This window comes from Acomys russatus, chromosome 1 (assembly GCF_903995435.1).
Source record: "Acomys russatus chromosome 1, mAcoRus1.1, whole genome shotgun sequence".
In the NCBI taxonomy this organism is placed as follows: domain Eukaryota; kingdom Metazoa; phylum Chordata; class Mammalia; order Rodentia; family Muridae; genus Acomys; species Acomys russatus.
This window is the reverse complement of record NC_067137.1, coordinates 87,336,302-87,350,204: the sequence shown is the minus strand read 5'-3', so window position 1 is coordinate 87,350,204 and position 13,903 is coordinate 87,336,302. Positions and strand designations below refer to the sequence as shown.

Below are 13,903 nucleotides of genomic sequence, written 5' to 3'. Positions count from 1 at the left end.
CATCTTTCACTACAGAGATACCATGAGGTTAAATGAGATAATATATACTTAAAATTACTTTAAGTATGCTCTTACTTATGCATATAATCTGAGAGACACTATTTGACTCTGTAGAAGTGCAATTTGGAGATGCTGGGAGAGAGCCCAAAGTCCTGTGCATGCCAAGCATGTTCTTTTTTTACTGGCCTACATTTTCACCTAAATCACTGATTTTTGCTATGTAAGATTTTTCCCCATACACAAATAAATAAAAGCCTCTTTGAAATACAGAGTCTACTCACAGTGCAATTTCTCACTTTTACAATTGACCACAAATATTATGAAGAATGGCTAAGTAGCAACAAATAAAAACATGTAGTCAATATAAGCAGGGCATAACATCCCCATTTATGAGTTAAAAATATAACATTCAGTGACTATTAGCTCAACTGAATCTGTTTGAAAGACAAGAGATGTTCACACTCACAAAACTAAATCCATACATGGCAAGGCAAAATTATGAACTCTGGTTTCTCAATCTACCTTCCCCAAGATATCTCCAAATCAAAAGGCTGCAGGAGATGTAAGTTCAGGGCAGCTAGCTGGCTTCTTCTATGGGCTACTAAATACAAATCAGAATCACAGGGAACCCTTCCTCCTCCCTCATAGGCTTAAGCCACAGATAGCTCCTTTTTCTCATGAAGCAAGCTTGGTAAAAGAAACCAGGTAAGTTAAAATTTATTCTGTTCTTTGTATTCTCTAATCACAAGACTATAAACAGTTTTTTTAATTTATATGATTAAAAAGATTTGCAATATGTAGCTTTGTGTAGGTAATGAAGAAAAGAATCATTAATACTGTGGTAAAAGCATTTCATTGTATTGGAAGCAATCTAATTTCGTTTCTCTAAAATTATCTTCAAAACCAATGCAGAAAAGGTAATGAAGCAACTAAGAGAACTGAAGTCCTGCCTGTTGGTAATTAAAATGAAGACTATGGGCATAGTTAATAGCCGTGAAAGTGAAAGTGAAAAACATTCTCATTTTTAAAAGCCAAGACTGGAAATTACTGGCTGTAGACATGGTCAAGAAGACTATTTCCCTAGCAGAGTTAAGATGGTCCACCTTGCAGCAAAGAGCAATTTGTTGTAAGTAGTAAGTGCACTGCGATAGCTCAGGCCCAAGCAGGCTACCAAGTGCTTCAAGAAATCAATTTTCCTGTGGGTATTTTGTAAAATTTAACTGTGGAAACTTAGTGGAGAAAAGCCATCAAGATGCATAGTTTACAGACGGTTAGACTGGCACACTGCTGACAGTTCCTGCTCACTACAAGAGTTTACTGTGTAAGTAAAGCAGCAATTAGCTTGTTTATTTTACATATATTTTTAAAGACTTTGGCTTTCTGCCTACACACCTCTATCAAACATTTTAAACCAAGTTCTAAAAAATGAAATTCTATAACTCTAATACAAAGTAACAAACAAATAAGAAAGATTTCTTTCACTGTGGGTCTAGGAGAGAGTTTTCCCATCTTTGGCTATTCTAGGTGGCCTCTACAAAAGCACTGCTTTTGACTCAGGAGGCCTGTACACCAGGACGGTCTTGGTAGTATCTTCTACTCCCTCCCTCTGGACATGTATGCACATAAACTCACATGTGCATGCTTGCATGCTTGCATGCTTGGGTGTACACTTGTTTGTGTGTGTTGGTACATATAGAAGCTGGAAGAAAAAGGGGTCTCTCGTTGGCCTGGAGCTCTTTGCTTTAGGCTGGACCAACCAGTGAGCCCCATGAAACCCCAGGCATCTCTGTGTGCACCATCACGCCGAGGCTTTTAAAGATGAATTCTAGAGATTAAACTCATGATTTCATGCGTGCATAGCCGGCACTCTAGTGGGGCAGCTATCTTCCTAGACCCCCATGTTTTGCTTTAACTAAATCACGGTAAGATTCTTGCTCACGCTTCCGCCCGTGACGGGCATTCCTCTGGGCAGTACTGACATCATGCCACCTAGTGACCCACGGTTTTAAAAATCAAGTCTGACTACCTCTCCTTCAGTATTGAGGTTTCACACCATTTCTTCACGCAGCTCAATACAGACTGAGAATCTATTGCTACTTGAGACGAAATCTCCCTGGAATCACCCAAGTATTGTTTTTTAAAGGGGAAGAAGCACTTAAGAGGACTTTCTTTACTCAAACAGCCTTCACGTAATTAACAGTGCTCTAATTCATTTTACTTCCTTTACTCTCTAAAATCTTTAACATTGTCTGTTTAAACAGTTAAACAAACAAAAAATTAGCATAAGTTACTATGTACCCTCTATAGTGTTTCCCCCAAGGAGAACCTATTATGCAACTACCACACATTTTCAAAACCAGAAAACAAAAGACATAACAATACTATTAACTAAATTCCAGGCTTTGTATATATTTTAACTTGGTTAAAACTACATTTAGCCAGGCATAGTGGTGCATGCTGGTAATCCCAGCACTAAGGAAGGCAGAGACAGGTGGATCTCTGTGAGTTTGAGGCCAGCACAATCAACAAAACAAGGCTAAGGCAGCCAAGGCTACAAGGAGAAACCCTGTTTCGAAGAACCAAAATAAATAATGATAATACTTTTAACTAAAAAACATATTTAGTTATTTATTATTTACAAAAGGAGGGAGGGCATGTGCCACATGCACATGTGGAGGTCAGAGGGCAACTTATATGGTCAGTTCTCTCCACTATGTGGGCCCCAGGTATTGAACTCAAGTCATCAGGCTTGATGGCAGCCTCTTTTTACCTACTGAGCCATCTCATTAGTCTCCTATTTTAACAGTTTTTACATGTACTCAGGTATTCTAACATGTACTGACTTGTATAACCACTACCATAATCAGGATACTAACTATTCCATTAAAAAACAAACAAAACAATAACAAAAAAAAAAACCCTTATGCTACCCCTTTTAAGATTTATGAGTGTTTACATGTATGTATGTATGTATGTACGTATGTGTGTGTGTATGTGCAATGTATGTATTCTTGATGTTTGCAGAGGTGTTGAATACTCTGAACTAAAGTTACAGATGGCTGTGAGCTGCCATGTGGGTGCTGGGCACTGAACCTGGGCACTCTGTAAAAGCAGTGAGTACTCACACTTGATGAGCCATCTCTCCCGATGCTGTTAACCGTTCAGAGTCTCATTCCCAAACATTAATCGCTGGAAAGCACTGACCTATTCTCTATACTTTCACCACTCTGTACACATTACAAAAGTAACAACAGTATTTAGTGTTTATGGATGGCTTTTCATCAGTTAGTGCAACGCACTTGAGATCCATTCAACCGAATTGATTCATTTCATTTTGCTAAGGAGTAGGAGCCCATCGTGTTGCTCCCCACTGTCTCACTGCTTAGTTGCCTATTGGATGAATGATATTTTGGCTGTTCTGTTTGATGCTATTAAAAATTAAGTTACTATGAGCATATAGATTTCTGTATGGACACGGGTACTAGTTTTTCCAAGAAAAACAAAACAAAACCAAGAATATGACAGGGGTATATATAACTAGTATAGGAAACCGAAAAACTGTTTCCTATGTTTCTACAGTCCCATAAGAGCTTGTTACTTCATATACCCTGTGTTTTGTTTTTGTTTTCCCCTTTATCCATCCTGACAGGTGTTATCTCTTCATGTTCAACAGCCACTGAACATTTCTTCCTGTGCTTGCTTCTCACGTGTATATCTCACATAAAGTTGTTCATTGAACACTTGTGCATATTTCCCAGTGAGACTGTTTCTTGATATTGCTATGAGAGGTTGCAATACACACTGCATGCGAGACCTTTGTATGATATATGGCTTGCAAAGATTTTCTTCTCTGTGATTTCTCATTCTATTTAACAGGGTAGTAAATTACAGATCAAAATTTTTAATATTGATATTGAATGGAAGTGGTGAGAAAATAGTATTTCTTCAAATATTTTCTTTAATGTTTCATTCCAATTCCTCTTCTGGGCTTTCAAGGATAAAATTGTAAAGATGTTTTCTTCCAGTTCCAAATGTGTGCAAGAGTTGGCCAACTTTCCTTCAGTCTCCATTCGCTGTGGGTCAGGTGGCTGGAGTTCTATTGCTTTGGCGTCCAGGGCACGACTTCTTTCCTCTGCCACTTCCACAGCGCTGAGCCCACTGGAAGTCACTGTGTTTTCACTATTAAAGTTTACGTTTAGTTCATTCTTCTATCATCTATTTCTTTATTGAGGCTTTCTATTTTTTTTTTTTTGAAGAGTTTGTGGTATTACAGGTTTTGTAAAACCTTTGTTAGACAATTCCAACACCTGTGCTGTCTGCTGATTATCATTTATCATTTAAGCCGAGATTTTCCTGGTTCTTGGTATGATGCCACTCCGCTTTCTGTTTGCATTTTCTATTTTAGTAGGCAGTTGCATTGTTTGGATTCACAATGAACGATTTTGCCATTTCTTTAAGGGCCTTAGTTCAAATGTCAATTTAGCGATTAAAATCTTTTCAGTATTGCAGTGAGATCAATCTGCTTGAAATGATCACAGGGCATGTGGGAGATGATTTTAAGATTTGTCACTAAACCATTTTTATAACGTATTCAGTTTTAGAATTGCATCATCACTTTTAACTTCTAGGAAACTTTTACAAAAAGATGTTGAACAAATATGCCAAAAACTGAAGAGTTTTTATTGCAGCTCAGCTTACATTCAAGCAAGTTAAAAGAATAAGGTATTTGCTAGGTGTTCTGCTCTGCTCTCTGAGATGAAGTGGGTGGGAAGCAATGGCTGCAGTATTACCAGCTATTCCATTTCTAGGATCACAATATTAAAAGCCTCACAGGCAATTCTTCAACTTAATAATAAATTACATAAAGCTGTTTTATTATTAATAACTAAGATGATGTGAGCATATAAGAAATAAACTTAAAATGACAACATGTAGTGAGCTGTAGAGAGCACAGTGTCACAAATTCAGAAAGGTCCCATTAAACATGTCAAGAAATATTTACCTTCTTGCCAAAAATGTATGAACTGTGAAACTACTTTGGCAAGCATTTTGAATGGAGGAACTAAATTTACAGTTTACTGTAAACCATGCCTAAAGTAAACATACTACTCAAAATTAGGAATTATAAAGAGACTACTGCTAAATGTCACCAAAATTTAAAATAAAGAAATAAACAGTAACTATGTAGAAAATTTGATAAAAATCTGCAAACAAAAAAAAATACTTGACCTAATAAGCGGTTTTGATAAAATTGCAAGATATAAGATAAATGTGAAAAATTCAACTGTATTTTTACATACTTGTAGTACTAAGATACGTACATTGTAGAATATTAAAAGCACAAAGAATTTATGACAATATTTTGAAAAGAAGAACAAGGCTGGGTAAATCATACTACCCAATTTTAATATATACTGCAAAGCTATAGTAAGTGATACCAAGATAGTATGGTATTGCCAGGACAAGCATCACTCACCATACTACACGGTTTTCAACAAAAGCACTAAAATAATGGGGAAAGTGAGTCTTTGAAAAAAAATAGGTAAAATAGGCAAGAAAATGAACCTGAATTATTGGTTCATATCAAAATTCCAAATGAATCACAGACCTAAATGTAACAGTTCAATCATCAAACTGGAAGTGGAGAAGCAATGGATCTATTTCATAGTGCATGCAACAAAGTCCTGAATTCAATTCCTAATGCCAGGAAAAGAATATTTAAAAATAGGCAAATAAATCTCCTAGAAGAAAACAGGGGGAAAAATCTAGTCACCTTACTTTTAGAAAAAGATTCATAAATATAAAAGTGCAAAATATAAATATAATAGGATTTTATTAAATTTAAAATCTTTGCTTTTTGTAAGACATTGATAAGAAAATAAAGGCTAGAGAGATGGCTCAGTGCTTAAGGGCTAGAGAGATGGCTCAGTGCTTAAGAGCACAGCACTGGCTGCTCTTCCAGAGGACCCACGTACAATTCCCAGCACATACCTGGCAACTAACAACTGCCTGTAACTGCCTTGCCAGGGGATCTGACACTGTCTTCTGGAATGCGGGCACCAGGCATGTGCATGGTGCATATACATATAACGCAGACTAATACCCATACACATAAAAACATTTTTAAATTCTTTAAAAGAAAATCATTAAGCTATAAATTGTAAAAGATTTCCAGATTAACAATAAAAGATTTATATCTAGAATAAACAGCTTCAATAACTCAATCATAAGAAAATTAATATTCCAACTAAAAGTTGATCAAAAGATGTGAACAGGTACTTCACCAAAAAAGGTATAAAGGGACTGGGAAGACAGCTCAGTTGGCTGGCCTCGCTAGCATGTGGACTTGAGTTAGATCACCAGAACTCATGTGAAAAAAAGCTTGGCACGGTTGTGAGTCTCAAACAAAACAAAATGGTGACAAGCACCTGAGGAGTGACACCTGATGTTGTCCACTGCCTGGCCCAAGTAGGTGTGCACTGTTACACACATGCTCCCGCACAAACGGGGGGGGAGGGGAGGGAGGATAGGATACAAAGATGGTAAATAAGCAAATAGAGAGGTACCATTCGACTCACTCAAAAGAAAATACAAACTAAACCCATGGCTTACTATTAAAACAATCCTAAGCGGCTAAAATAAAACCAACTGTCCTAAGTGTTAATGAGGATGTAGGAGAACTAACATGGACTAACAGGGACACCACGATAGATCAGTGGGGTAAAGGTGCTGGCACTAACCCTGATAACCTGACTTCAGTTTATGGAACACACATGGTGGAAGGAGAGAACCAGTCCTAGCAAGTTGACTTCCAACCTCACATTCATTCATGGGCAAGCACATGCACGTGAATAGATAAATCTATAAATAAAAGAGGAAAAAGAATGTAAATGGTATACCCATTTCTGAAATCAGATTCAGATGGTGTCCTAGAGCTGAAAGAAGTGCACACGTGGCCCCCATCCATAAGCCAGAAACAACCTCCAATTGATAACTACGTTCAAATGGAATTTTAGTTTTCTTTTTTTTAATTTTATTAATTTATTCAGTTACAACTCAACTGCTATCCCATCCCTTGTACCCTCCCATTCCTCCCTCCCTCCCGCTTTCACCCTATTCCCCTCCCCTAGGTCTGTGACTGAGGGGGACCTCCTCCCCCACTATATGGTCATAGGCTATCAAGTCTCATCTTGGTAGCCTGCTTATTCTTTCTTTGAGTGCCATCAGGCCTACCCACCAAGGGGAGGTGGTCAAATATGGGGCACCAGAGTTCATGTCAGTGTCAGTCCCCATTCTCCACATTACTGTGGAGAATGTCCTGACCATTGGGTAGATCAGAGTAGGGGTTTGATGTTTACTACTTCTATTGTTCTTGGTTGTACAGCAGTTTGAGCAGACCCCCCTGGGCCCCTACCCACCCATCACAATGCTCTTTTTGTAGGTTTTTAGGACCCCCTGGGTCCTTCTATTTCCCCATCTCCTATATTTGTCTTACCTAGAGTCCCAGTGGGATGTCCTCACATCTATCCCAATCTCCTGGTAAGTGAAGACTTTCATGGGACATGCCTTTTGGGCTAGTGCCCATTTATAAGTGAGTATATACCATGTGAGTCTTTCTGCTTCTGCGTTAACTCACTCAGTATGATCATTTCTAGTTCAAACCATTTGTCCACAAATTTCAGGATTTCCTGGGTAGTATTCCATAGTGTAAATGTACCACAGTTTCTTTATCCATTCTTCAGCTGAGGGACATTTAGGCTGTTTCCAGGTTCTGGCTATTATGAATAAGGCAGCTGTGAACATGGTTGAGCACATGTCCTTGTTGTGTGGTGGAGCATTTTCTGGGTATATTCCAAGGAGTGGAATAGCTAGACCTTGAGGAAGCCCTATTCCCAGTTTTCTGAGAAAGTGTCAGATAGAGTTCCAAAGTGGTTGTACAAGTTTGCATTCCCACCAGCACTGGGGAAACAAATCACCCTAAAGAGTAGGCTACATGTCTTGTAGTAAATGGCCAACAGTAAACAAACTCAAAGGCATCATTGGAGATTCCTTGTTTCATTTTATTCATTTTCAGTTTCTCTGTCTCTCTCTCTGTCTCTGTCTCTCTCTCTCTCTGTCTCTCTCTCTCTCTCTCTGTATAAATATTATGACTTCAGGTTTTGTGTTCTTTTTGGGATTCCCCAGTGTGCTGATGAGTGGGTCTCTGCATATATACTTGTTTCTTATGCCTTCTGTTTATTTTGTTTTATTCTAATGTGTTTTTTATTTTATTTTATTATAACCCCTTAGATGCCTGTTTTCCAATGAGAGACAGAAAGGGCATGGGTCCAGTTTGGAGGGGAGTGGTAGAGGAACTCGGAGGAGCAGAAGGAGGAGAAACCATAATCAGGATATATTATATGAAAATAAATCTATTTTCAATTTTAAAAATAAGAAGAAAAACACAATACATACAATATTTTAAGTGCTGGGGTAACTGTATTAGAATACTCAGACCCAGTAGCAAAGACTAGAATTCTGAGAATTGTCTGTATAGATATCTGAATGTTTCCTGTACCACATCATTTCCACTGAGAACCTGAAGAGACATAATAGATTTTCAATAAGGATGATGAAGCTAAAATTATGGCTATCTGATATTTTCTCTATTTATTGGGGAAAATATTAAATTTCTGAGTATCTGAATTATTACTGAAAGCAAAAGTATTATGAATGTGCCCATTTCTGCCACTGTCACTTTGGAATTCATGGTAAATGGGAGAATGAATGAAAACCTGACAAAAATTTCTCTACTGAAAAAAAAAAAACACCATACATTCTACACTTAGGTATTTTGAAAAAGCATGAAAGCATAAGCCCATGTAAACATCTGTATGTGGATGTTTTAAAAGAGTATTTATAATAGCCTCAAACTGGAAATAACTGAATGTCTCTCAAAAGGCAAATAAATAAGTAAACAAACAGTGGTGCATCCATAAATGTAGTATGAATCACAGTTTAAAATAATGAAATACTGATACATGCAATGTGATCCAAAGAGTAGATTTTAAATAAGAGAAAGAAAATAAAGCCAGTGGCAGGTACTTGTTACAGTGTGCTTATAATTTAAATCATATTTTAAATACAATGGCTGAAAGTTTAATGAGTATGTAGAAGTTAAAAAACCATTGTTACTTCCATTTTATTCATAAAGGAGATGATGACTTGTACCACCAGGTGCTCACAGTTCACTGAATGAACATCTAGTTGAGAAGAGATAATTACCTCTTCCCTGTAGGAGGCAAAGTGGTTCTCATTCTGCAGGCTTGTCTAATGAATGGTCACGGGAGTATGAGACTAAGAGAACATGCCAACACCAAGTGGGTTTTTAATGATCCCTAAACATTTTATTGCCCCCATTTACCTGCATGAAAACAGGTGCCTTAAATATATAGCATGTCATCAACTGCCCTTTTGCTTCTAACCTTAAAGAAAAACATAGCTCTTGTACATGGAAACCACGCTATCATAGAATGAGAAAAGGACTGCGTAGAGGACACGTAATGGTTATTTCAACTTGAAGCATTTCTTATTCAGTGTTGAATGTCTCTTCTATACTATGTTTTCCTCAAAACAATTTTCTCTCAACTTATTGCCAGTTAAAGACGCTTCCATTCCCACCATTTCAGCTCTTTCAATTATTTAGAAAGGTCAACTGACTGTATTTTTCCAATCTCTGCAAGTTTGTCTCCACTTCCAATCACACGTCCAACACCTCTCAATTCTTCTGCTTGTGCTACAATCTCACTGTCCTAAATGCTCCTGCTGCTTCTAGAGTCCTCAAATACTGACACAGTTTAACCAAAGTACAACTTTTAGATTCTGTCTTCAGTGTACCTTTTATGAGTAAAACGCTTTAAAAATTAGGCTGCCACTAGCTTACCATGCTCAGGGCCTTGGGTTTAATCCTGAACACAGTGGGTAGGGGGTGGGGGTGGGGGAGGGGGAGGATGAACAAAGAAAACCAGGATGTTGTGAAAGCAAAACCAGAACACGCCTATAAAACAATGACAATAAAATAAAATTCAAAAGGGTTTCCTTACAAATAGCTGTCTATATATGCATATCAGACTTAAAAAGAAGACACAAAAAAGACAACATAAAAAGCCCCTAACAGGTTTATCAATGTTTCTTATTTCTTGACAAATAAATCAAAATAAATCTTTCACATTAATCATTTAATGTTCATACATCATAAAGTTTGCCCTCTATAATATAGCTCTCAAATCTCTTTGCAGGCTCCCATCTCTCTTGTTAAACAACAACCTAAACCTCCAGACAAACTGAAGAGTTCAGCTCACATTTGGGACCCTGTATTACTTTTACGCTGCTATGAGCCACTGCTCACAGAGTACTCATCAGCAAGCATGCGGAAGCATGCCTTGGTGTAGAAATCAGTGTCGACCCCCTTCACAGTAGGTTCAGATAACACATCCTCCATAAACTATCTCTGGTGTCTCCTTTGTCAAAATGCCAATAGGCATCTCCTACAAAATATAGCATGCTAATAATTGTATAGTTTGTGTGTTTGTGAAGAAGTAGCTCCTTTTATACACTTTGAGCTGCTGCTGTCCTGAAGCATAAAATATTGTCTAGCTGAATAAATTTGCAAATGAATGAGTTAATTTTTTAAAAGAGCAATATAAAGACTTTTTAAAAGCAAAATTTATTTATTTATTATTTTATTATGATTTTTTTCCACTTTTAACCTAACCCTCTTACCTGGAGATATGTTATTCTCCGCTGGACCAGCTCTGTCAGATCTTTGGCTTCTTTTTCACGCCAATCACCTGCTCCGTCTGTTTGACTGAGGTAGTATAGATCTGTCATAATAGACCTGTGAAAGCAAGTGACATTAGAGATCCACTTATTTTTACTCTTTCACTGGATTACACAAAACCATAAAGGAGCCAAATTGTTCAGAAAGTCTCATGCTCAGGGAGACGAGCATCATTTTCCATTAAGGCTATGAAATTCAAAAATCAACTCTCTATCATCCATGATTCATTACTATAGAAAATCTATTCTGCTGAAAAGATACATAACGTTTTTCCACAGGCCAACCAGCTACACTGTTTTCAAAAAAAAAAAAAAAAACCCGAAGTATTAAGAATGCAATTCAGTAGGCAAGGTATTGGTATTTGAATAATACCACTGCGTCCTCACTCTTACCATATAACCCTTCTTAATATTCCACTGAGTACTTGGGAAAAGATTAAAGGAAAAACTTGACATAAATCTTTTAAAATGCTCTAAACAATCAAGCTTTAACAAGTTTTGCTTTAAAGAAACAGGTACTAAGATTTTAGGTTCTGTGATCCTCAGTTGCTTTTTAACTTTTGAAAGTATGTAATGTTTCATAAACTGTCATGTCACCTTTCTGCAGAAGCCATCCTAAACTCTGTATCATTCCAGTTTTAGTATCCTACTGCCAAAGGGAGCATTCTCTGTTACGTTTGTAGCAGAAGTTGCCATAAGCAATAAGTAATAGAATAGGTACGGCTCTGTTCCCATAAAACTTTATAACAAAACTAGGAAAAGAACTAGGTTTTGCCCTTGGGCCATAATTTGCTGTTCTCTCATCAAAACTAATGGAATGATTAAGATACTTTCTCATCTGTTGCCATCAGTAATTTCAATCATAACATGGTAGATTTCCTAGCAATAAACTAAAATACCCTGCAAAATACGAAGAGATACTTCAGAATTGGTACAGATAGTTTTATGTACATTGCATTAAGTAAAAGCAATGGATTGCACTTAGTATTAAAGAAAGCAAAAAGAGCATCCCTCTTTCTCTAACAAGCCCCAGATAATCTGTCAGCAAATAAATATAAAACCAGTTTCTGACCATGAGTCTCTACCAGTAATGTTACCAACTAAGCTGCCACCTTCTCTCACTGGGATCACTATAGCAGCTCTCTACAATTCTCCCAGCTTCCAGTCTTGCTTATGTATAGAGTTATTCGTAGTGGCCAGATCCTTTACTAATCAAAGAACACTTCTGCTTTATACTTCACATTGAATTGACCCTTCGAATCACTCAAGAATCAAAGCCAAAGTCACTTTTTGACTCCTACGGCCCCATACACCATGGCCCATCATTTGACCTGATCTCTAATGCTTCATTGTTTATTTTTATATCGGTCACAGGACTAACCAAATGTCCTTCAAATATTTTCTCAAATGTCACCTTCTCCATAAGGCTTTCCTAGATTAATCTGCTTATAAATAGCCAACATCCTACCACCTTTCCCCAAGTTGGCTCCCTTCTTCTCTCACTTGCCCCCTCTCCTTTCTCTCCTTCCATTCAAGGGTCCCAATTCCAGAAACCCACAGAAAGTTGTTTTACAGCATTTCCCTTGAGTATAAAAGCCACAGACTAATAATTACACACCTAAAGGGAAAAACGAGTTATTGGTTGGCAATGGCCGTAATATGTGGTAAAGAAGTCTAGGCATAAAAACTAACCAGTCTTCAGTCTCTGTAAGACTTTGGAGAAGAAAACTGGCCAACAAGAAAGGCCCCTTTAGCAAGTGTAGAAATGAGTCAACAACTGTGAGTTAGTTATCTAGGAGTAACTGACCTGGTCTTGGTAAATCTTTCTTTTTTCTGGTTCTTAACTAAGTGTTATATCATTTAGTAAGTGAATACTGGCAACTCACAGAATACCATTTGTACTATGAATAAGTGATAACAACACATTTGAAAAAAGGAAAAATGCTGATTTAAAACAACAATTAAAATTTTATGATACAGTTCCGAATATTCAGCCTATGTTAGTAGGAGAATGGCTTTGAACATGCTTTGGAACAACAGGTCACTGTCACAGGATTTTAGGCATTTATTGGTGTCAACAGCACCTACTCACAGGACACACTGGAGCTTAGCTATTTCTATCTTTACTCTTTTTGAACATGGTAAAGAGTCTAAAATGCAGTGTTTGTTGATTTTATATGTCATTCTAACTTAAGATTAAGATTATTTCTTTTTATACAGAAAAAAATTTAAGCGCCTCTTTCACAAATTAAACTGCTAGGTTACATGCTGAGAACAGTTTCAAATTCAATTTTTTCCCATATTATCAAAGTGAGCTGCCTTATTGTGTAGCCTGTAATGCTTTTTTGTTACTGAGTTAAATTACCACCATCTATGGCTTGAATGCTCTCTGAGTGTCCCCCAAAGGCCCATTATAATCAAAATTTTAATCTTCAGGGTAGCAGCATTGGGAAATGGTAGGATGGGAAGGGGTTATCTTGAAGGGGTTCCTGAGGTTCCTGAGTGAGGAACACCCTCAAAGGAAGCTACGTGACATCATTCACATTCTCTCTCTCCTCTCCTTTCCTCTCCTCCTCTCCTTCCTCCCCTTCCCTTGCTCCCTCCCTCCTTCCCCCTCTCTGCCTGCCTCTCTCTCTCTGCCTGCCTCTCTCTCTCTCTCTCTCTCTCTCTCTCTCTCTCTCTCTCTCTGCCTCTCTTTCTGCCTCTCTGCCTCTCTGCCTCCCTCTCTCTCCTCTCTCTCTCTGCCTGTCTCTCTCTCTGCCTGCCTCTCTCTCTGCCTCTCTCTCTCTCTCTCTCTCTCTCTCTCTCTCTCTCTCTCCCTGCCTCTCTCTCTCTGCCTGCCTCTCTCTCTCTGCCTGCCTCTCTCTCTCTCTCTGCCTCTCTCTCTCTGCCTGCCTCTCTCTCTCTGCCTGCCTCTCTCTCTCTCTCTGCCTGCCTCTCTCTCTCTCTCTCTGCCTGCCTCTCTCCCTCTCTCTCTCTGCCTGCCTCTCTGCCTGCCTCTCTCTCTCTCTCTCTCTGCCTGCCTCTCTCCCTCTGTCCTAGACTATCTGTTTGGACATGCAAGCTCTTCCACACATACTTCTAT

General features: G+C 38.1%; 1 protein-coding gene and 1 non-coding gene across 2 annotated transcripts in view; both read right to left on the bottom strand.

Moving 5' to 3' along the window:
* Positions 1–13,903, bottom strand: part of Fut8 (fucosyltransferase 8) — a 129,901-nt gene that overhangs the window by 69,638 nt on the left and 46,360 nt on the right. The window contains exon 4 of the mRNA XM_051147960.1: positions 10,762–10,876. Coding sequence (XP_051003917.1) covers positions 10,762–10,876 — 115 coding nt within the window. The remainder of the gene's footprint in view (positions 1–10,761; positions 10,877–13,903) is intronic.
* Positions 11,381–11,482, bottom strand: LOC127197035 (U6 spliceosomal RNA). Its single transcript, XR_007831584.1, has one exon. It is a non-coding gene; the product is annotated as a U6 spliceosomal RNA (small nuclear RNA).